Source organism: Heptranchias perlo, chromosome 31 (genome assembly GCF_035084215.1).
Source record: "Heptranchias perlo isolate sHepPer1 chromosome 31, sHepPer1.hap1, whole genome shotgun sequence".
Taxonomy (NCBI): Eukaryota; Metazoa; Chordata; class Chondrichthyes; order Hexanchiformes; family Hexanchidae; genus Heptranchias; species Heptranchias perlo.
In genome coordinates, this window is record NC_090355.1 from 6,850,732 (window position 1) to 6,875,745 (window position 25,014).

The following is a 25,014-nucleotide window of genomic DNA, read 5'->3' on the forward strand; positions in this document are numbered from 1 at the left end:
GGAAGATGACATTCAATGTAGAGAAATGCAAAGTGGGGCAAATAAACCAGGATTGGGCTATTAATTAAATGGAAAAGAAATGTGCATGGAAATCTTCCTGATGACATAGTTGAGATAAGATGTCATGCTGGGGGTGTGTTCTGACTGTACTTGGTGTTCTAAAGCAATGTGCTTCGTCTCCCAAAATGCTGTATTCATCCCTAAAACGGGCATGCAGAAAACTAAAATAAATCATATCTGATGAGAAGATTCCTATGGAATGTATGGAAATTCTCTGTTAATACTCTGGGATCATGAAAAGGGCCCCACATGTGTCCCAGTAGCTGACCGGTGATTAAACACAATCATAAAATCCAAAGAGCTGAGTTCAGTTCCGTTCAGACTTGACACTTGTATCTATGGCATCTGCAGGTGTATAAGTCTCGTAAGATGGGCCGCATCCTGGCAGTGGATCGCTTGTGTGCCGGTGTGCGTCCTGGAGAGTGCTTCGGGTTACTGGGAGTGAACGGAGCTGGGAAGACGACCACATTCAAGATGCTGACTGGGGACGAGAGTACGACTGGCGGAGAGGCCTTTGTTATTGGAAACAGGTAAATGAATTGCTTGTTACAGCGAGAAAAAGAAAAACATTTGGCGATGCCTTGAGCTTTAATCAGCTCGCTATCCTCAATTCTGGCCTCACTTTACAGGAGAAAGTTCAATATTCCCCACAACAATGCAAGGCAACACTGCATAACACTCATCTTCCTGCCTGTTGTCTGTTACAGTATTCTCAAGGACCTGCTGAAGGTGCAGCAGAGTATTGGGTACTGTCCACAGTTTGATGCACTGTTTGATGAACTCACCGCCCGGGAACACATGGAGCTCTACACCAGGCTACGCGGAGTCCCCTGGAAAGATGAAGAGAGGGTAAGAGCTGGGAGAAGGGTCTCAAATTACATGGAGCACAAAATGCAGTAAATCTGCCCAGCAGCTCCATAGAACCTACTGCACAAATAATGGGTCCAATTTGTGTTCCAGTCACGGTATTACCTGAACATATCAGTGAAATTACTGTTCGCTCCAAGGCACCCATGATTTTCCATGTTAAATAAAAAAAATATTCTTTAAAATCTCACCAGAGTTATTATTTTGTAGGTGATGGCATACACATTCCTAGCTACTTGCACCTTGATCCTGTTTCCCAGTCTGTCCACAGAAAAGTGGCACATGACTGGGTGCTGCAGTGGTTGTGTAACTGGCCTTTTTTTTCCCCCTCTCAGGCTTGAATTCAAATGCAACCCAGGCCCAGCGGCATGAAAGTCCCCTCTGTCTGCTGGCTTTAAAGGTCCTCTGTGAGAAGGCTTTGGGTGGGCATGTGCTCACCACACACAGCTAACAGGATTTAGTCAGTGATGAGCAATATTTTGGGTAATCTAGCCCAGAAGGGCCAAGGTGGCTGCTGTGGAAAATGGAATATAAATGTTAGACAGGGTGCATTATGAGATGCTCTTATTGTTCAGTAGATTTGAAAGATGTTTACTTAACCTGACCTGGGAGTGCTCGCCACTGACCCTGGTTTTAAACATTGGTGGGCAGCTATTTGTCTTTCTGCTCAAACTTACAAGATCTTTTTACCCTCAACTCCATTTTTCTAGGTTATAAACTGGGCACTTGATAAGCTGGAACTCACAAAATATGCGGACAAGCCCGCGGGAACGTACAGTGGCGGCAACAAACGGAAGCTGTCTACCGCCATTGCTCTGATCGGCTATCCTTCTTTAATTTTCCTGGTAAGAATCACAAGTAGCTTGGGCTGCGATAGATCACAAAAATATTCCAACAGGGTTGGTGTTTTGTTGGCTTTTAAGTGCTGTTGTCCTACCAGGACTTTTGTGTCCATTATTTGGGAACAGCAATACACATTCAGCGTGGAATCCAAGTAAAGGCATGGATGTTAGGGAACTTGGGGAAATAAATAGTGATGTCTTGAGGAGCGTACATATTACAGAGAGGGAGGTGCTGGAAGTCTTAACGCGCATCAAGGTAGATAAATCTCCGGGACCTGATGAAATGTATCCCAGGACGTTATGGGAGGTTAGGGAGGAAATTGCGGGTCCCCTAGCAGAGATATTTGAATCATCCACCGCTACAGGTGAGGTGCCTGAAGATTGGAGGGTAGCAAATGTTGTGCCTTTGTTTAAGAAGGGAGGCAGGGAAAAGCCTGGGAACTACAGACCAGTGAGCCTGACATCTGTAGTGGGTAAGTTGTTAGAGGGTATTCTGAGGGACAGAATCTACAGGCATTTGGAGAGGCAGGGACTAATTAGGAACAGTCAGCATGGTTTTGTGAGAGGAAAATCATGTCTCACGAATTTGATTGAGTTTTTTGAAGGGGTAACCAAGAAGATAGATGAGGGCTGTGCAGTAGACGTGGTCTACATGGACTTCAGCAAAGCATTTGACAAGGTACCGCATGGTAGGTTGTTACATAAGGTTAAATCTCATGGGATCCAAGGTGAGGTAGCCAATTGGATACAAAATTGGCTTGACGACAGAAGACAGAGGGTGGTTGTCGAGGGTTGTTTTTCAAACTGGATGCCTGTGTCCAGCGGTGTGCCTCAGGGATCGGTGCTGGGTCCGCTGTTATTTGTTATTTATATTAATGATTTGGATGAGAATTTAGGAAGCATGGTTAGTAAGTTTGCAGATGACACCAAGATTGGTGGCATTGTGGACAGTGAAGAAGGTTATCTAGGATTGCAACGGGATCTTGATAAATTGGGCCAGTGGGCCGATGAATGGCAGATGGAGTTTAATTTAGATAAATGTGAGGTGATGCATTTTGGTAGATCGAATCGGGCCAGGACCTACTCCGTTAATGGTAGGGCGTTGGGGAGAGTTATAGAACAAAGAGATCTAGGAGTACAGATTCATAGCTCCTTGAAAGTGGAGTCACAGGTGGATAGGGTGGTGAAGAAGGCATTCAGCATGCTTGGTTTCATTGGTCAGAACATTGAATGCAGGAGTTGGGATGTCTTGTTGAAGTTGTACAGGGCATTGGTGAGGCCACACTTGGAGTACTGTGTACAGTTCTGGTCACCCTATTATAGAAAGGATATTATTAAACTAGAAAGAGTGCAGAAAAGATTTACTAGGATGCTACCGGGACTTGATGGTTTGACTTACAGGGAGAGGTTAGACAGACTGGGACTTTATTCCCTGGAGAGTAGGAGGTTAAGGGGTGATCTTATAGAAGTCTATAAAATAATGAGGGGCATAGATAAGGTCGATAGTCAAAATCTTTTCCCAAAGGTAGGGGAGTCTATAACGAGGGGGCACAGATTTAAGGTGAGAGGGGAGAGATACAAAAGGATCCAGAGGGGCAATTTTTTCACTCAAAGGGTGGTGAGTGTCTGGAACGAGCTGCCAGAGGCAGTAGTAGAGGCAGGTACAATTTTGTCTTTTAAAAAGCATTTGGACAGTTACATGGGTAAGATGGGTATCGAGGGATATGGGCCAAGTGCAGGCAATTGGGACTAGCTTAGTGGTATAAACTGGGCGACATGGACATGTTGGGCCGAAGGGCCTGTTTCCATGTTGTAACTTCTATGATTCTATGATATGATTCTATAAGAGTCGCATCCCAATTTGTCTGCTGTGACTCCCTAGGCCACCTAAGTAGTTTTCTTAATGCTGGAATAGCACTGTGCCTGTCTCATTATAACAGCTGGAATTTGCACAGTGCCCTAGATACATACACAAGCTACAATGTCAGTAGGCAGACTGTAAAACAGGCCTATCTACTTATTGGCATGAATCTACTCCCTTTGGGCTGAAGCTCCTTTGAAAGAATACTGCCAATTAAGTTCTTACAATTGCTTTCTCCTTGGGTATTCATATGCAAAATACACCTCTATATGCTTATGTAACTGCCTTATATTTTTTTTAAAGACACACAACAGAAGAATGTATAAATACATGAACACCCAATGATAAAGTAATTCTAGGGTCTTGAAGTTGTCCTTTAGATGGAAAAAATGTACCTAACGACGGGACCAATGAACTGCACTTTGAGGGGGTCAGGACAGGCATGATGGGACTAATGGAGAGCACTTTGAGGGGGTCAGTACAGGCACGATGGGACCAATGGACTGCACTTTGAGGGGGTCAGTACAGGCATGATGGGACTAATGGAGAGCACTTTGAGGGGGTCAGTACAGGCACGATGGGACCAATGGACTGCACTTTGAGGGGGTCAGTACAGGCAGGATGGGCTCAATAGCCATATCCTGTGCTGTAACATTGTGATTTGCTGAACTTTCCAGTAATTTTAATTGTCCCCCAGTGACCCAGTTATGCTCAGTTTGTCCTTAATGTTCCTGTTGAATATAAATTCCACTAAAAGAGGCAAGATATGTTGTGCTTTCTGTCCACTTCTCCACGATCAGTAATTCATCAGCGCATAAATAATTTGGATTCCTCGCCACATTTTAAACAAACTGCAAAAATGTCGATCCCCTCACCACACAATGGATTCCTTTAACAAACGTTCACTGTCGTAACAGGCCATGTGAGATGTGTAACCAATAATGTAGAGATGTGTCATTCAACTTTAGAGTAAACTTGGTCTTCCTCGCCTCTAGGAGCAATGGTGTCCATTCAAAAATTCCAGTTTAATTATTCTAAAATACCAATTACCATCTTCTGTTAGCAACGCTGTTCCCTTATGAATGAACATTTAATGCTTGCATGATTTTTTTTTAAAAGGAAACAGAGAGCGCAAGTGCACCAATTACATGCACGTGCATCTCACAATGATGGGCAAAAACCTTTGAACCATTTGCACCACCTGTTATGGGTCGTACTGCTAATTGTAATGAGTTGTTGGGAAGTCCAAATCTTGCACTGGGAGATTTACTGCACATATGTCCCTCCCAGGTGTGCAAAAACCTGTCTATCAGTGTTTCTCATGTCACAATTCCTCAGCAGCTACACAGTTCTTACTGTGCGTGTCTCCTAGTTCAGTAGGCCACTGCGCATGTGGAATTGCTGTATAATTATATTGAAATGGGCCAAGGAAAGTTAACTATTACAAAACACCTGCAGTATATCACATAGTGTGCTCATTCTCCTTGTTGTTCTTTTGGCTCAGATTCAAAATTGCCACTGTATATTTTCATCAACAACAACAACAACTACTTGCATTTATATAGCGCCTTTAACATCGTAAAAATATCTCAAGGTGTTTCACAGGAACGTTTTCAAACAAAATTTGACACTGAGCCACATAATGTGATATTAGGTCAGGTGACCAAAAGCTTGATCAAAGAGGTAGGTTTTAAGGAGCATCTTAAAGGAGGAGAGAGAGGTAGAGAGGCGGAGAGGTTTAGGGAGGGAATTCCAGAGCTTAAGGCCTCGGCAGCTGAAAGCACGGCCGCCAAAGGTGGAGCGATTAAAACCGGAGATGGACAAGAGACAAGAATTGGAGGAGCACAGAGATCTCGGAGAGTTGTAGCGCTGAAGGAGGTAACAGAGATAGGGAGGGGCGAAGCTATGGAAGGATTTGAAAACAAGGATAAGAAGTTTAAAATCGAGGCGTTCCCTGACCGGGAGCCAATGTAGGTCAGAGAGTACAGGGGGTGATGGGTGAACGGGATTTGGTGCGAGTTAGGATACGGGCAGCAGAGTTTTGGATGAGCTCAAGCTTATGGAAGGTGGAAGATGGGAGGCTGGCCAGGAGAGCATTTTAATAGTCAAGTCTAGAGGTAACAAAGGCATGGATAAGGGTTTCAGCAGCAGATGAGCTGAGGCAGGGGCAGAGACGGGTGATGTTACGGAGGTGGAAGTAGGTGGCCTTGGTGATGGAGCGAATATGTGGTTGGAACCTCATTTCAAGTTTAACTAGGACGCCAAAGTATGGTTCAGCTTCAGACAGTGGCCAGGGAGAGGGATGGAGTTGGTGACTAGGGAACAGAAATCAAAGACAATGGCTTCGGTCTTCCCACTATTTAGATGGAGGAAATTTTTGTTCATCCAGTGCTAGACAAACAATGTGACAAATGAGAGACAGTGGAGGTGCTGGTGAGGTAGAGCTGGGAATCGTCAGTGTACATGCGGAAACTGAGGTTGTGTTTTCAGATGATGTCGCCGAGGGGCAGCATGTAGATGAGAAATAGGAGGGGGCCAAGGATAGATCCTTGGGGAACTCCAGAGGTAACAGTGCGGGAAGAGAAGCCATTGCAGGTGATTCTCTGGCTATGACCAGATATGATGTGGAGATGCCGGTGATGGACTGGGGTTAACAATTGTAAACAATTTTACAACACCAAGTTATAGTCCAACGATTTTATTTTTAATCCCACAAGCTTTCGGGGGCTTTCCCCTTCCTCGGGGGCTTTCCACTTCCACACCGCCTGAGGAAGGGGAAAGCCCCCGAAAGCTTGTGGGATTAAAAATAAAATCGTTGGACTATAACTTGGTATGACCAGATAGATAAGAATGGAACCAGGCGAGAGCAGTCTCACCCAGCTGGTCGACGGAGGAAAGGCGATGGAGGAGGAAAACCATGATATCAGTTCCACATCCACAAAGATGTCTTTGAAGCTTCTTAAATATTGATTATTATTTGTAGATAAATTAGCCCAGACTCTTTGAGTCGCTACTTAATTTGCCAGAACCTGCGAAGAGCAGTGTGGCAACGATTGCTGCAGCTCCTGTGAATTAAATTAACAAAAGTACTTACTGCAGGCTCTGTGGCCTCGACTTGCTTGATTTTGAACTTTTAAAAAAATTGCACACTATCAACTCAGCCTCTGAACAGCGTACTGTAATGAGCATGGAACAATTCTTTAATGACCAAAAACTATTAAAATAATTTAACTTTTAGTTGTTTGGCAGTCATTAATACTAACTGCGCATTTAAAACTTAGTTTAGAGCGGGTATTTTTAAGCCGATAGGAGCAAGTTCGTGATTTCCACGTTTTAGTGCGCATGTGCAAACACGGAACTTGCTCCTTCGATTCGCCATTATAAACGGAGAGCGCTGTTGAGCTCCTCTGTTATTTCAGGAGCAAGTTCTGCCTCAATATTACTGACCTGTAGAATTAACTTGTCCTTTGCAATGTAATATGAGGAAGACAAATTTACATTTTTTAAGAATGGTCCGTTACTACCTTCGACAATCGATTGGGAATGTTCTGTTCAGTTGGGACGTGGATGATAGTGGGCAAACAGAATGCCCTGTCTCGTCTGAGACCTGGTTTAAATCCAGCCCATACTGATTGAATAAAGCCAACTCTTATCGCTTCCAACTTTCTCCGGGTGCAAAGTGAGATGAGTTTGGATAGGTTCAACACTTTGAAATGGGGGTAAATCGCACAGCACAAATTCTCCACTGTTTGGTACTAACCAACACTGTTGCTCGCAGAGAGCCACAAGGATGATTGGTGAGGGAAATTAAAGAACATTCCATTCCCTAGTGCTGACATCTCACCTTGACGAGCATTAAATTCACTTCTCCTCGCTCCCCAGAAACATTTTTACCACACCATATTTAGGGTTGCCATCTCTGATTGAGTGAATTCCTGGAGGTTTCATCACATGGACCTCCCGCCTCCAATTGCCCCGCCCCCACACCCCTGCTATTGGTCATCCAACATGTCCAAACACGCGGCACACTGCCATCCCAAGCCAATTAGAAAGCGAAAAGACTCATTACCTGATTGGATGATTCTTGACTGTCAGTCAAACGGCCTTTTCTCCCATCTCCAATATTTTTATAACTAATAAACAGAAGTGTTCAAAGAAAATGAAAAAAAACACAATTTTTTTTTAATGCCCCTATGATTTTTCTCCCGGGTTTTGCTCGCAGCAGTGTCCTGGAGATTAATCTTCAATTCCTGGAGACTTCAGGCCAATCCTGGAGGATTGGCAATCCTAACCATACCGAGCCTACGTATTTGATATTTTGAGCCTGTGCATTTGATATTTGGTAAATGCATCTTAGGCTGTGTGCCTTATAGTATGGGAATGGGCCCCTAGACACACAGACCCTTCTGGAACCAGATTCTCTCCACCATCGGGATGTTTGTTTCACAAATTTTGTGCTCTGCAAATTACTGCTTTGGTTCTGTTTCAGGATGAACCGACCACAGGAATGGACCCCAAAGCACGCAGATTTTTGTGGAACCTGATTCTCGACATCATCAAGACTGGGCGTTCAGTGGTGCTGACATCACACAGGTGACCCTTTCGGACCAGATTCAAAGTTGCAACTGTGTATTTTCTTCAGGGGAAAACCATGACATCAGTCGTACATCCACAAAGATATCTTCCAGACTTCTTAAATGTTGATTATTATTTGTAGATAAAATAGCCCAGACTCTTCCCCAATATGAGTACTTAATATTACTGACCGGTAGAATTAACTTACGAGGAAGGGGATGTCATAGAATCATACAGCACAGAAGTAGGCCATTCGGCCCATCTTTGAAAGAGCGACCCAATTAGTCCCACTCCCCTGCTCTTTCCCCTGCTAATTTTTCCTTTTCAAGTATATGTCCTTTTGAAAGTTACCATTGAATCTGTTTCTACCACCCTTTCAGGCAGTGCATTCCAAATCATCATAACTCGCTGCATTAAATAAAAATTCTCCTCATTTCCCCCCCACCGGTTCTTCCGCCAATTATCTTCAATCATGTCCTTTGGTTACTGACCCTCTTGCCATTGGGAACAGTTTCTCCCTATCTTTTCTATCAAAACCCTTCATAATTTTGAGAGACTAGAGAAGCTAGGATTTTTTTAAAATGGTCTGTTACTATCTTTCACAATCAGGCTAAACAAACATTGAGCAAAGAGATCACAGGTCAGAGATTATGACCAGTAACAAGTGACCAGTACCTGTAATATATCAAAACCATATTCTTCAGTCAATAGTTACCAAATGGCTTAGTTCCAAATTGCTGGACCAGAAAGAGCTCGAACTTTGGCATTCCCATCTCAGAGTTTTCAGGGAGTGCTGACTAATCGATTGTATGATGCGCATAAATTTCTAATTATTTTTAGTGTTGTACAGTATCTGGGAGGAGAAGGGAGAATCTCTGCCTTTCCCCTCAGTTTCCCCCCCACTCTGGCACACCCATCCGGTCACCAGAGAACATTTGTTAAATAACTTGTGTTCATCAGATAAATTGAAACATATTTGCACGTTTTATTTTCACGGAACGGGGAAGTTTCAGGGTATTTCTGGTGTACAGTGACTGTTATCCTTAAAAGGCTTTCATCAGCACACCCAAATCCAAAGAAATTAATGTATTTGAGGCAACTTTTAAGTAATAGTGGAAGATTTGTTCTTTTTTGGAAGCACATGGGTTCAAATAATATAGTTTTTTTGTAAAGAGCATTCCAAACATTTGAATCATCTGGTTCTTAAACCTGCCCTGAAATTACTATAATGTCACCGATCAGCAAATTCCTGTTCTGCAGCTCCCCAGCCACTCAAAAAAGTCGACCGAATTTAAATATCATATTTTAATGGTTTACTCAACAACGCATCCTCTTGACAACTGTGCTGCTCTGCGGAGAAATTCAGCTTGCAGCATTCCTTTACATTTCCATGAGGAGGAAATGCTTCACCCTTTGGTGTATTCTGGGAAGGGTAGCCAATTCAGTGACTAAGCTTGTGAGAGCTTTAAGTGAAACAGGCTTTTGTGTTTTATGAGCCAGGAATTCCCTGAAATGCTTTAGTGGGATTTAATGATACCGTCATTCCCATAATGCAGGCAGTGCTGCAGTCTGTGTGGTGGGCCACTAGTCCCAAAATGCATTTCGGGAAAGGAAAATAATGGCGTTCGCCCAGTGCTAAGATGTTGCCTCAGGATTTGTTGATAACACGTATGATTTAACACGTTTGCAGACGGACTTTGTTTGTGAGCAAGTTGTTGAAATTGGGCAGCAGTCCCTCATAACCCATCAGCTGACTTCTTCCAGCAGTGCATGAAAGGTTTATGATGCAAACACTTTTTATACCCTGTGGCCTGCTTTAAAAAAGCACCAGTAAAAAAAGCTTGGGCGCAGTAGACCCTTTTGGCAGTGAAGGATGATGTGCACATATAAAACCCAATTGGAGTGAGAGAGAAAAGAATAAATTGAAAATTCAAGAGGATTATCTCCTGCAAACAAAGTATGTGAAGGAGCTAGTTCTGAATGGAGGCTGTGAATAACATCTGGATATTTTTTGCGTGTTGTTTTATCTTACAATGCAACAAAGTTGCATTCCATTTCAACAAACCGAATCAAAACAACACACAGTGGTGCCAACAGATATCAATGGTACAGTAACTGACCCTGTCACTCTTGTATGACGTTCTACAAATGAAAAGCACAGTGAGCAGATGGAACTGAACTGTGAATCGTCAGCAATCAAAAGAGGGGGAAACGTTTGGAGATGTAAGAGAACACTGGATGAAGGGCATTTTCTCATTCCATCAAGCCCGTTCCTTCCACAGCTCATGTACAACCTGCCCTGTAATGAGCTCTCTTCCATCGCCTAAGGGAAAGTTCTCCAGGATTCCTGCCTAACCCCAAAGATAGTTGAGTTAAACACCCACATTATCTGACCACAGCTGCACCTCCATTACTCAGACCTGGCCAGATGTTTTCCACAGTTGACACTTTCATGGTCCTGACAGCAGAGGGACAATTTTATTCCACAGAGTATTTGACCATTTCATTTTCATCTTTTCGTGCTATCCCTGTAACCGGGAAGACTGATTTACACTGACCCAACAGGTCAAATTCTGTTTTTATTCCGATTCTGAGAATTTCACTGGTGATTTGGGAATTGCGTTCCGGGTTTCTGTTCATTTTTACCATCAAACCCATAATTCAGTGGCCTTGCCTAGAACCTTCAATCACACTTAGAAACTTGGGCTGTAGTTAGTATCCTAACAGTCTTTTGGGCATGTTCGGGTTGCGAAACTGCCAGGAGCAATCCACTCGGAAAGTTCAACTGTGCTAAACTTGTGCTTCTGTTTTATTTAGTTGTCATATGTAGTTTTTTTTTGTAACATATCAGAAATGATATTCAGCACATTGTTCCGTAGGGTGAAATTGTGCTGTGTGACACGAGTAACAAACATCTCAACACATTCATATGAATTCCTTTGTTGACTATTTCAATGGAGGCATTAACCCCTTTATTAAAATAGCAAACATAGGAATTTCATGCAAATGCATCAATACAATTCCACCCCACTGCTGTAGTGTCTCACAAGACCTGTTAACTGACGCTATTGTTTTAACTTTACTGTGTACACTGGGAAGTGAAGTGGGTTCAAACACCATCCGGTTACTCTGGGACCAGGATATCTTGATTCTAGTCAAGTCTGACTGAATATTTTCTCTCTCTGTAAAGGCAGTAGCTGAAATGAATCCACTTGGGCGTAGGCATGTTTCAATGGCAAATAACAAAATCAAAAATAATTTGGCATTAAATTGAGTGTTTCATTGACAGAATCTAGTATTATGGACCAAAAAAGGTGCACTAGCAGATGCTGTTCTGAAGTTCAGGGTTACTGTACAGTTTGGATTGTCAAATTTCATCAAGTGTAAAACTGGAACAGGAGAACAGAATACATTTCGGGATGGCATCACGACTTGAGTTCTGAGGGTTACTTGACTGATGAAAATTCATTGAAAGCATATAATGACTAATATCTCCATATCATGAGACACAGAAGGGGAAAAAATTGCTTTTAGTCTGTTTTTTTAAAAAGAACAGGCTTCAGATATCCAGTTTCAATTCGATAAATACTTGGTCAGCCACTCAAAATACTGTTCTATCTAGTTCAGAACTGAGTGGGTGGTAATCTAGCGTGCATTGTTGGAATATAGACAGCTTTTACTCTGCATTGAAACTATTCTGTACGTGATCAGGAAGCGTTTGATGATGACATTGGGTGCTAAAAGTAGAACTATATCATTCTTCAGCATTGTGACTTTCCTAATGTTAATGAATATAAAACCTCACTCCCCCACTCCCCACCCTCACCAAAACAAAAGGTCACAGGGCACAAGTATTGGATATGACCTTTTCGCTGCAATTGTGGTCTTGATAAATAATTTGAAATGTCAAGCTGAGCCAACATTTTTAAGCCATTGTTTCGCTGTGCTTTAGGAGTTGGTGAGTTATGTGAGAGATGGGTGATAGTCGTTGCACTAGCAATCTACCTGCTGTCTATAATCTGCTTCTTTTCATCTCTGCAGCATGGAGGAGTGCGAAGCGCTGTGCACGAGACTGGCCATCATGGTAAACGGGCGGTTCAAGTGTCTTGGCAGCATCCAGCACCTGAAAAACCGGTAACTTGACATTCCAGCTCTGCCCAACCCAACCCAACCCAATAGTCATTGCTAAACCAGCTAATTACCGCAATCAACGCAAAGGCTTTTTGAACCAAGAAAATTTGAATAAAATACTCTGTTTTCTTTACCCACAGACCATCATGAGACCACTGGCACGCACTCTTGACTCCACTGGCACGCACTCTTGACTCCACTGGCACGCACTCTTGACTCCACTGGCACGCACTCTTGACTCCACTGGCACGCACTCTTGACTCCACTGGCACGCACTCTTGACGCCACTGGCACGCACTCTTGACGCCACTGGCACGCACTCTTGACGCCACTGGCACGCACTCTTGACTCCACTGGCACGCACTCTTGACGCCACTGGCACGCACTCTTGACGCCACTGGCACGCACTCTTGACGCCACTGGCACGCACTCTTGACGCCACTGGCACGCACTCTTGACGCCACTGGCACGCACTCTTGACGCCACTGGCACGCACTCTGACATCTCCTGTAACACAAAAAGTTTGGAAAACCAGGACATATTTCTCAACAAAGTGATTATCTGAGTGCGTTTGCCATTCCCTGAGAAAGATTAGTGAAGTTCCTACTCAGTGTTTTATACTTCCCTAACGGCAAGTTACTGAGTAATGGGCTGAAAGTTCTGCCACCTATGGTAGGGCAAAGGGAAGGGGCGATGCTCGGAGGACTGGAGGGGACATATTGATTATGTTTGCTGTAGTAATGTGGGGTAAGGCCTTGGAAGGATTTGAGAACTAGGATTTTAAATTCAATGCATTTGGGGGTAGGCAGCCATTGTAAATCAGCAAGAATGGGATGATGGGTGAATGGAACTTAGTGCAGGGCAGGATCCCAGCAGTCGAATTTTGAACAAATTGGAGTTTATTGAGGGTGGAGGATTGGAGGTGGCAAGGTAACGAAAATATGGATAAGGAGGCTGCACTGGGTCAGAGGTGGGTGATGTTGTGGAGGTGGAAGTATGTGGTTCCTGGTGATTGATAGCATGTGGGGTTTGAAGCTTAGCTATGGGTTGAACAGAATGCCAAAGCTTCTTAGGCCTGGTTCAGCCTGATCCTGAGGGCAGGAAGCAGAGTTTATGGTGCGAGCCAAAAGCAATGGCTTCCCACTGTTCAGTTGGAGGAAATTGTGACTCGTCCCCAAGTTGATGTCAGTCAGGCAATCTAACAGCATAGAGATCATGGGGTTAAGGGAAGTGAGGAAGAGTTGGAGCTGGGTATTATCAGCCTAAATATGGAAACTGACCCTGTGCCAGTGGATGATGTCACTGAAGGGCAGCGTACAGGTGGGGGAGAGGAGGGGGCCAAGGATAGATCCTCGGGGAGACTCTGGAGGTGATTGTGCGAGGGTGGGAAGAACAGCAATTTCAGGAGGTGTGCTTGACTGCGTTGGGATAGATAGGAGCGGAACCACCTGAGACCAGTCCCAAAGAGCTGGATAATGGCCAAGAATGGCACAATCAATCATATCAATCATATCAATCACTGCAAAGAGGTGACGGGAGGCAAGGTTGGATAATGTTCACTGGTCACAGCCACAGAGGATATAATTCATGACTTTGATCAGAGCGATCTCACTGAGTAGGGCAGAAGCAAGACTGTAGGGATTCGAACAGGGAGTTTTGGGGGGAACTGGCCATGGAGCTGGGAAGTGATGACACATTAAAGGACCTTAGACAGGAAAGGGAGGTTAGAAAAGGAACAGTAGTCGGAGGGCATGAATGGTCTTTTTGGGGAGGGGAGTAATACTAGTTTTGAAAAGGAGAGGAACATTTTTGAACAAAGTGGGGCTAGTAATAATGGCGGCTAGATGGGCTAGCTAATTGGAAAGGGGATCAATGGAGCTGGAAGTGGTCCTCATGGAAGAGGGTAGGGGTGAGATGGGAGAAAAATTGCAGACTGACTGAGAATTGGATGTTTGGTGGGTGGAGTACTGGGAAGGTCGAATGCAGGGAGAAAGGAAGGGGAGGGGAGCAGAGGGAGCTGCATGGATGGTTATGGACAAACTATAACTTACCACACAGCTATACCTTACCTTGGCCATTTATTAATACAATATTTGTATTTCTGTGCCCCCCTCTTTCTCACTAACATCAACTGAAAGAGTTCACCTAATGTCCGTAACACTGGGTCTAAACAAACGTTTCTCCTCAAATCTGTATAATTTTTAAAAAACACACAATTTTTACACAACAGAAGGTAGCTCAAAAGTACTTCCACCTACAGGTCCGGTCGCTGTTCAAGATTCTGCCCTTTTTAAGCTCCATTTATGCCAGTAATGCAAATTCATAAGTGCACAATTTCTTCTGTAGTGTATGACGGTCAACATTGTAATCTCAAAGGAATGGTCATCTGATATTAAAATGGATGCTGTACCATCATTTAGCTTGTGCAGACTAATCGCCTCTTCCGATTTGTCTCTTTCCTAGGTTTGGCGATGGCTACATGATCACTGTCCGCACAAAGTCCAGCCTGTACGTGAAAGAGGTGGTCCGTTTTTTCAACAGAAATTTCCCCGAAGCAGTTTTAAAGGTATGAGTTCAACTGAAGACCATCTTCTTGTTTGCACAGTCTCCGTACATAAATGAACTAGTAGTTACCCAAACTGCAGGAAACTGTCCCTTTAAAGGATTAGTGCCATACAAGGAGGTACATGGGCCCTGTGGTCCTCCCCAATCCCACTGTGTAAAGATACTCATTCTGGAAGAATACCTCAGTTCTTTTGTCCGTCACACCCAGGAAAATATTGAATTACCATCTCATTATTATCTTTCACACGAGCTGGATGTCCTTTATATCATTTCTAATTTTTCCAAAGGTTTTAGTAGAGGTTTAAATCTTTGAAGTGTAAAGTATCATCAAGGACGATGCCTTAAAGTTGTTTGTGACTTATAGACACAAGGGGCCCAAAATTCCACCCTACTTTTCGTGTTTCGGGGGCCTAAGAAACACTTTGTTTAGCTTTGTTTCCTCGCCAGTAAGTTGGGGCAGAAGTCATGTCCACCAGTTTCCCATCACAAGAACAATGCGTCCAAATTCGCGATTGCAATTTTCCCCTTCCTGTGACCTACCTGCTGAGTCCCTGTGGACTTGATTTGAATAGAAAGAAAGGACTTTCAATGATGTAGCCGCTTTCACGTTCTCAGAATGTCCAATCAGGTAGTGTAATTTGAGAAAACGCGGCAGCCAATTTGCATGCAGCAAGGTTCCGCAAACATTAGTGAGGTGAATGACCAGATAACTTTTTTTTTTAAGTGTCATTGGTTGAGGGATAAATGTTGGCCTGGACATCGGCAGAATTCCCCTGCTCTTCTTTAAAATAGTGCCATGGGATCTTATGTGTCCCCTGAGAGGGCGGATGGGGCCTCAGTTTAATGTCTCGTCCGAAAGACAGCACCTCCGTCAGTGCAGCACTCCCTCAGTACTGCACTGAAGTATCAGCTTAGATATGTACTCAAGTCTCCGGAGTGGAACTTGAACCCATGACCTTCTGAATTACAGGCAAGAGTGCTTCCACTGAGCTATATTTAAATGAGACTGAGTGATGTTGCAGCCCCAAATTTCCTGTATTTACGCTCACAATGGACTAGGGGTAAGTTAGAACAGGAACTATAAGGCGGACCTGTTGCCAGGTTCATCTGGAGCTTTTAAGCCTGAAGATTACTGCAGATTTTTGATTTGATTTTTTCTTTGAGTCTAGACAGCATTGAACTTGTTTCTAACTGTCTTTGAGATCATTGGCATATTTTGCCTCTCTTCCTCCTACCCCCTGCCCCGCCCCCCAAACCATCAGAGTTTCTTATAAATATGTATGGGATTCCCCGTCGGCATATCTTTGTATCAAAGGGCGGTGGAAGCAGATTTAATCGTAACTTTCAAAAGGGAATTGGATAAATACTTGAAAAGGAAAAATTTGCAGGTCTGTGGGAAAGGAGCAGGTGAGTGGGACTAATTGGACAGCTCTTTCAAAGAGCTGGCACTGGCATGATGGGCCGAATGGCAGCCTCCTGTGCTGTATGATGGTAGCATTGTGATGCTACAATATCCAGTTACAACCACTAGAAGCCATCAGTGAGCTACACAATTACTGGGGCTCACTCTAGTGGTAGACAACGTTTACTACAGCATTTTAGTCCAGTTCATAAATCCTTAGTTTCACATCGGTAGGAACCAGAACTCAGACTAGTGGAACTTACAGACATGGTAGTAGTTTTGAAAGATAGAAGAAAGGAGCAAAAACATGGTGTAGCTCAGAATGGTTTATGTATCTTCTCCTGTTGTACAAAACGTGTTTTACAATATATATTCACAGATATAGTTGACCTCTTTGAATGACAACATAGAATCTCAAACTTGTATGCTGTTAACAGTAATTTATTATTAAATTGAATTTTTCATAATTTGATAGTTGTGGAAAAATCTCCTTGTTACTGTGTGCTCAGCTCAAGGGAGAAGTAGAGTGGTCACCAGCTATCCCTGTTAACTTTAACCATTGATCCTATAAATCTTACAACACCAGGTTATAGTCCAACAAATTTATTTTAAAATCACAAGCTTTCGGAGATTATGCCCTTCGTCAGGTGAATGAGTGAAAAGGTTCTCAAATCGCATATCTTATACTAGGCTGGGACAGCATCACACCAATCAAAAGGTGTCGTTGTTATTCAAACAGGCCAGTCACGGAGAACAGCACGTCCCAGTACACTGGATATACATTGTGTCAATTACACAGACAGACAGAAAGAAACCCAAATGGCAGAGAGAGAGAGAATATTAAAAACATAACTTTTTTTCCCCTTTTTGCTGGTGGGGTTACGTGTAGCGTGACATGAATCCAAGACCCTCCCAGTCAGGGAACACTTTAGCAGTCAAGGACATTCAGCCACCGATCTTCGGGTAAGCGTTCTCCAAGGCGGCCTTCGAGACACACGACAACGCAAAATCGTCGAGCAGAAGTTGATAGCCAAGTTCCGCACCCATGAGAACGGCCTTAACCGGGATCTTGGGTTCATGTCACGCTATACGTAACCCCACCAGCAAAAAGGGGGAAAAAAAGTTATGTTTTTAATATTCTCTCTCTCTCTCTCTCTCTCTCTCTCTGCCATTTGGGTTTCTTTCTGTCTGTCTGTGTAATTGACACAGTGTATATCCAGTGTACTGGGACGTGCTGTTCTCCGTGACTGGCCTGTTTGAATAACAACGACACCTTTTGATTGGTGTGATGCTGTCCCAGCCTAGTATAAGATATGCGATTTGAGAACCTTTTCACTCATTCACCTGACGAAGGGGATAATCTCCGAAAGCTTGTGATTTTAACATAAATTTGTTGGACTATAACCTGGTGTTGTAAGATTCCTTACATTTGTCCACCCCAGTCCATCACCAGCATCTCCACATCATTGATCCTATCAGTTGACGTTTAGAGCAGGAATACCTGGAGGATAAAATTAAAAAGTGATGTGGTATATTGCCCTTCAAATGCATTTAAAACTTATCTTGCAGAGCTATTGTTATCTATGTTTTTGCTACTCGATTATTCCTATGCTCTCCTGGCCAGCCTCCCATCTTCCACCGTCTGTGAACTTCAGCTCATCTAAAGCACTGCTGCCCGATTCCTGACTCGCACCAAGTCCCGTTCACCCATCACCCCTGTACTTGCTGACCTACAATGGCTCCTGGTCCAGCAACATCTCAAATTTAAAATTCTCATCCTTGTGTTCATATCCCTCCATGACCTCACCCCCCTCCCTATCTCTGTAACCTCCTCCAGCCCTTCAACTCTCTGAGAACTCTGCGTTCCTCCAATTCTGGCCCCTTGTGCATCCCCGATATTCATCGCCCCCCCCCCCCTCCCCAATTGGCGGCCGTGCCTTTAGCTGCCTAGGCCCTAAGCTCTGGAATTCCCTCCCTAAACCTCTCCACCTCGCTACCTCTCTACCTCTCTCTCGTCCTTTAGGACGCTCCTTAAAACCTGGCTCTTTGGCCAAACTTTTAGTCACCTGTCCTAATATCTCCTTATGTGGCTCAATGTCAGATTTTGTCTGATAACTCTCCTGTGAAACGCCTTGGGATGTTTTACTACGTTAACGGCACTATATAAATGCACGTTATTGTTGTTGAAACAAAACATTTACAATGACTTTGATATAATGTTGACTGTGAACTGGTTTATTTGTGATCATTGTTCTGTTCTGTTTAGTTCAGATTGCTCCAGCGTTACAGTTGGGGCCCAGTTTTGTAAAGTTGCAATCACAGCAGTGGACTCACTCCAGCTCTGATGCAGACTTGTTTTGTTCTAGGAGAGACACCATACAAAAGTGCAGTACCAGCTGAAGTCAGAAAACATCTCGCTGGCCCAGGTTTTCAGTAAGATGGAGCAAGTAGTTGACGTACTAGGAATTGAAGATTACTCCGTCAGTCAAACCACACTAGACAATGTGAGTAAAACCCTGGAGCGCATGGAAATCAAGGGAAATGCTGATTGATGGATCTCTTCGTAGTGTGTAACATAGGTGAAGCTGGGATTGTTCTCCTTAGAACAGAGTGGGTTAAGGGGAGACCTGATACTCAAAATAATGAGGGATTTTGATAGAGCAAATAGGGAGAAACTGTTTCCTCTGGCAAATGGGTCGGTAACCAGAGGTCATAGGTTCAAAATAATTGGTAAAAGAACTAGAGGGGAAATGAGGAGAAATTTTTTCACACACGGGGGGTTGTTAAGATCTGGAACGCACTGTCTTAAAGGGTAGTGGAAGCAGGTTCCATAGGAACTTTCAAAAGGTAATTGAACATGTACTTGAAGAGGACTAATTTGCAGGGTTATGGGGAAAAAGCTGGGGTTTGGGACTAAATTGGACAGCTCTTTCAAAGAGCCGGCATGGGTGGAATGGCCTCCTTCTGTGCTGTAAGATTCTGTATTTATGCTCCAAATGGGTGGGTGGTGCTCTCTATCCATTATTTGTCACTTACTATTGTCTATATGGAAAAATAGTAGTGGAAACAAGAAAGACAGATTTTCATTTATATAGAGCCTTATGTCATTAAAAGTTCTCTAAAGTGCTTCATAGAATTAACCACTTTTGGAATATATCGACAAATGTGGCAGCCATTCTGTGTTGTCAACGTCCCATAAATGACAATTCGTCGATTTTTTTTTCTTCTCCTTACTGATTGATTGAGGATGGAACGTTGGCCAAGACACAAGGAAAAACTCAAATAACGCCACATCTATCTGAACAGGCAGGCAGGGCCTCGGTTTAATGGATCGCCTATAGGACAGCAGCACAAGCAATGCAGCACTACCTCAATACTGAGCTGGAGTGCCAGCCTGAATTATGAGCTCGAGCCTTGGTGTGGAACCTTCTGACCCAGAGGCAAGAGTGCTACCAATTGAGATATGTGCCACATTAGAAATGATACAGTGGGTTATCCAGTCAGTGTCACTGGAGGAGATTATTCTTCTATGCCATTAATGGAATTGAGACTCTGTATAGTTTACTGATAAACATTGTCATTGTGTTGAAATGTCCCCAATACATTTCATGGCCCCACCGCTGGTGTTCCTCTTTTTCAACTTGACAAAATGTGTTCTCTCAGTCCAAAGAAACAGGACATTTAAAACAAAATTAGGCTTGGCTGCTGCTTTGTGCTTAAATAGAATTTGGTATAAAATTCTGCAGAAAGCACAGGGCATTTCTGGCCAACGGTCAATTGACTTCAGGTCAGATAGACTCAGCCTTGTCCACAGCGCAGTTTTGATATAAATTGATACAGTGGGTTCAGTCTGCTGAAGTCCGATATGAGATTAGTTGCCAAGGAGAGTTGAACCCTGGATTAGAGGGGGGATGGAGGAGGGAAATTTCAATTACAAATATTCCACTGTGGAAAAACCATTTGAAATCGCTGATTAATCTAGACTGGATGGCAAGGTTTCTTGGAACACAATCCTTAGACCGCTGAGATCTTCATTTGAATCCAGCCCAAACTGATGGGATGAAAAAGTCTTCTAAGTTTTAAAGGTCTTAAATGAAAAACCTTTGGACTAGTTTGCAACCTCCTGTTGACAAATCTGTAGCAAAAAGAGAATGTGCACCTCATTAGGCGCCAAATCTCACATAGGAATTTGGAAAATATAGCTGTTGTAGAAAATAAAATTTGTACTAGATTTTCGTGCTCTTCTGTATATGGTATTGATGCACATTGCCAGAGAAGAGTGAAAGGGACTCTCCTCTGAATCTGACCTGTGAGATGCCTGAGTTGGGTGCCAGAACTAGAAAAATGTTGCATTCCTACCACTGATTTACCTCCTTATGCTGAGCACAAAATGGCAGGCATCCATTGTTAGCATCAACTACTTCCAGGCAAGGTAGAACGCAGACAACTTCCTGACCCAGTGTGCTATTTTCTATTTGCTGCATCAATCATCCCGTGTGAACTCTCCCAAGTGATGGTAACAAATCGTGGTCAAGTTTGTACTCCAGGCTGACACCCACTAAGATTTGGTTTGGCCTTACCCAAGCTCATTTCATGGAGGATCCTTTGAGTCAGCAGGAAGAGAAGACTTCCATCACATTGGCCTGAACTTAATTCAAACACAGATCCCAAACTTCAAAGACCAGTGTGCTGCCTTACCCAGTTCTTCTTGCTCTGCCTCAGTTGGTTTTTATTTTGAAAATTCCTTTAAGCCTTTAACCAAAAGGCTAGCAGTATGTAACCGAAATGCTCATTGTAAATAAGGCGTCCAGGTTTCAAGTTGAATCAGATTGCTGATTCCAAGCTCTGGAATTCCCTCCCTAAACCTCTCCACCTCTCTACCCCTCTCTCCTCCTTCAAGACACTCATTAAAACCTACCTCTTTGACCAAGCGTTTGGCCACTTCTCCTAAAATGTCTCCTCCTTTGGCTCGATGTCGCATTTCATCTGATAACGCTCCTGTAAAGCCCCTTGGGATGTTTTATTATGTTAAAGGCGCTATATAAATGCAAGTTGTTGTTGTTGAGAGCTTCTTCTACTTTGTCGATCATTGCAGGTATTTGTAAACTTTGCAAAGAAGCAGAGTGACAACCTGGAGCAGCAGGAAACGGTCAGCACTGGGAGCGTGCAGTCACCGGTCAAGCGAATTCTTAGTCTGCTGCGGCCAAGGGGCACCACGACAGAACTGCAGGCTCTGACCGTCGAAGAGCCCGAGGAGTTAGAGAGTGACGATGAAGGGCTAATCAGCTTCGAGGAGGAACGCGTAAGTACCGCATGCAGTTGTGATTAAAGGACCCATCGTATTATCAAGCCCCTCCTGCCCCCAAAACCTCCATCATAAGATGAGGACAACACTCCAAAGCTTCTCGTCATCAAACCCGCCCATTGAGTTGGCTGACATTATAAATAAGTTCTCTAACTGTTCTTTCTCATTTCAACCAGTAGGTTCCTATTGGCTGTTGGTCCGCTGCTCTGTTGCAGTCATATTTTAACGGCAGCTGTCCTTCCCAACTTCAATTCTGGTTCCCATCGCCGATTTTAAATCCCTCGCCCCCCCCCAAACCACCTCCCGTATCTATCCAGCGGGAGCCGAGGCTGAAGTCAGGAGGGAAAGTTGCCATTCAGATATCGCAGTGCTGGAGGAGAGGATCGACAGCTGATGGACACGCACTGATCTGGTGCAGCGGTGGATTCCACCATCTTTAGGAAAATTACTTGACTAGGAGGGAAACCCGAGGGAGGATATGACCCATGTATAGGTGAACAACCCACCCCACCAACATTTAGCCCCAAACAGGGATAGAAATATCCATTTTTCTATAACAAGTAGATACAGGGCATTCGTTGTAGTTTCAGCTAATTGTTGATTGCTGTGAGACTGCCAAGCCGTTTATTATCTTGGAATACAGCAATGCTTTTTTTTTGTTTAGAAATCTTTCTCACTGGCAAATTCTTATAAAATTACCTTCTTATTCCAAGTTTGCCCCTGAAAAGAAAGTCATTTTTTTTGTAGCAAACCAGAGCCAAATTACCGAAAAATATTTAACTGATTTGGCTCCCGCTCACGGCCTGTGGAAAAAAACCAAAAAGATTGAAATGAAACACTGACGGCTTTAAAAGATTGAGAGGCAGATGTCAGGTTGAATTCACTCTCTCAAATTGGGATTATCAAAAGCAAATCTGAGGTGGCTAAGACACATGTCCATCACCAGTTCAACTGCATTCTACCCACACCGTGACCATAAACAAAGCAGTTTTTATACGTTCCACCTTGGAATATGGCTGCTGCCTGTTTGTAGCAGTGCAAAACAGCTACATTACAGTTCTAAACTTGGGGGTTGGGGGGAAAACAAACTGTCCATGTACCAACTTGCATCCTTGAAAGGGCAGTTTTCCCTTCAGGTAAACATGTCCCAAGGTAGGTCAGATGAAAATGTTATAGGGGTGTGTGCACATGTGAGCGAGCCTGTGACAGCCATATTAGCTATATTCACTCTAAGCCAAAGGACAGCTTCTCAGAATTATGACGTTCAGTGCATTAAGCAGCTCATTCAACAAGGGTGCCAAAAGCACACTCGCCACTTTCCCCACCCATCTTTCTTGCTGAGAGGCTCTTGTGATGCCATTAAAACTGCATAACCCTATTTTCACCCCCTTGCTGGTGAAGCTCCCACCAAGGGTAAATGTGAGGTAATACTTGAATTTTTAGAGCACCTTATTGTGTGCTTCACACAATGAACTATTTTAGGCAGTAACATTTATTGTGCGGGCATTCTGCACCTACAGGTAGTTCCATCAACCAGAGGGAGAAATTGTTAATGCTCAGTTGTGTGTGGCTAGTAGAGATGAGGTGTTGAAGTGGGATTCCCGATTCTTTACTGCAGCAAATGACATTTAACTTGGACATTTGTTTTTGGTCCCTTCTTTGATTTCTTTGACGACTTCAACAGTAACAGTGATGGGGGGGGGATCTAGCTCGGATTGATTCCTGCCACTGCTCGCACTCCTGCCCTGGTCCAAAGTGCCATGCAGCAGAAAATAACTTCACTGAATAAAGTCATCCACTAAATATGAGCTGGGTGTTTCCCATAGCTATGTGGCATTGTTCAACCAGCACAGATAAGGATTTGGCAGCCAGTGTTTTCATCTTCAAGTGACTGACTAATTGCTATTGTGGTTATTCTAAATTGTTCATAGAGTCGAGTATTCACTGCATTAAGCAGTTCATTCAACAAGGGTGCCAGAAGCACATTAGCTATCTTCCCAGCCCATCTTTCTTGCTGAGAGGCTCTTGTCATCTCATTAAAACTGCACAACCCTATCATTTCCTTGACTTCTTTTGACATAATACCCAGAATCATAAAGCAGCCTGTCATCTCCTTATAATTATGAAGACTTTGAATCGCAATTTGACTCAAGCTGAGAACTTTTATGTGTAGAATCAAATTTCCACTAACTCGTGAAAAAAATTCTATTCGGAAATCTTTCTACCAAGTCTGAAGGATTTTACTGTCCTTGAGTTGAGGGATCTCAGCTCTGGGACTATAAAGCCCATCCCCTTCCAGTGTCAGCTGCAGGATGTGTCGGAGAGTAACACTCCCGCCATTGGAACAATGCACGTTAACCCCCTCCATCAGAGGAAGATCCCTTCAACAACCATCTTAGCGGACTTTCTGAGTAAAACCGCCATTTTGTTGTGAAGTGATGCCAAGTCGTGGACCGTTCTATGCTGTGCACACAAACATGTCCCAGCCGGTGTACGAATGATCAAATGTATTTCACCAAAGATAGAGAGGGGCGTAAATGCCAACTTAGCAAACTGGCCAACAGCTCCAAAGAGCTGGCATGGCCCCCAAAAAGCTGTCAACTCAAGAATGGCTCTGACGTGTGACATCAAGTCATTGAATGGGCTCTGTACCTTCAGTGGTGTACACAACATTCCTTCATTTATATTGGAGGAAAGAAACTTCAGTACATGAAAGGCTAAAGGGGAAATCCAAATGTGGTAGGCAAAATATAGGTGGTGCATTTCTGGGAGTGGGGGAGGAGCAACAGATTGCCACTCAGAAAAAAAAAAGATTTTTTTTTACATTTAACAAAACCATTTATTGTGGTTAATTTTTATACTTCGCAATTAATAGATTTTTAATTTTAAAAAGATGAAAAACAAAGTGACATTTTGTTGTCAATTGACTAGCCAGACCATTGTTAGCCAAACGTTACCCCAACAGTCACTCTCCCATATTCAAGCCTTCACAGTCTCAGTTCACAAAGGCACTTTGCCCCCTCTGGACCAAGTTCACAGGGACACTGCGGCCCATCCAACTGCCCACCCTTTCACAGAGAATCTCCCTTCTCCTCCAACCTTCCCAGTTCATACAGGCACACTTCACCCACCTCATCAATTCAACCTTGAACTACTCTTCCCTTCCAAACCAGTTAAGCTGGTACACTACTCACACTCCCCCTGTTCAAGCTGGCTTTCTACCCTCCCATGCCCAAGAGTTCATGCTAGCACTTTTTTCCCCCTTAACATTTATGCCGGCGCTCTCCCTCTCAGTTAGTGCTGGCACACTCCTATCTTCCCCCATACCAACCGTAGCATTCGTAGCTTCTTCCCTCTTTCCTCCCAAAGTACCAGATGGTGGGGTAGTCCAGAACAAAGGGGCGTA

At 43.7% G+C, this 25,014-nt stretch overlaps 1 protein-coding gene across 1 annotated transcript in view; it reads left to right on the forward strand.

Annotated features, from left to right (window-relative positions):
• Positions 1–25,014, forward strand: part of abca2 (ATP-binding cassette, sub-family A (ABC1), member 2) — a 457,180-nt gene that overhangs the window by 423,448 nt on the left and 8,718 nt on the right. Inside the window, exons 42-49 of the mRNA XM_067969563.1 lie at positions 412–590; positions 768–909; positions 1,638–1,772; positions 8,120–8,223; positions 12,247–12,339; positions 14,800–14,902; positions 18,670–18,807; positions 21,399–21,605. Of these exons, the coding sequence (XP_067825664.1) occupies positions 412–590; positions 768–909; positions 1,638–1,772; positions 8,120–8,223; positions 12,247–12,339; positions 14,800–14,902; positions 18,670–18,807; positions 21,399–21,605 (1,101 nt within the window). The remainder of the gene's footprint in view (positions 1–411; positions 591–767; positions 910–1,637; positions 1,773–8,119; positions 8,224–12,246; positions 12,340–14,799; positions 14,903–18,669; positions 18,808–21,398; positions 21,606–25,014) is intronic.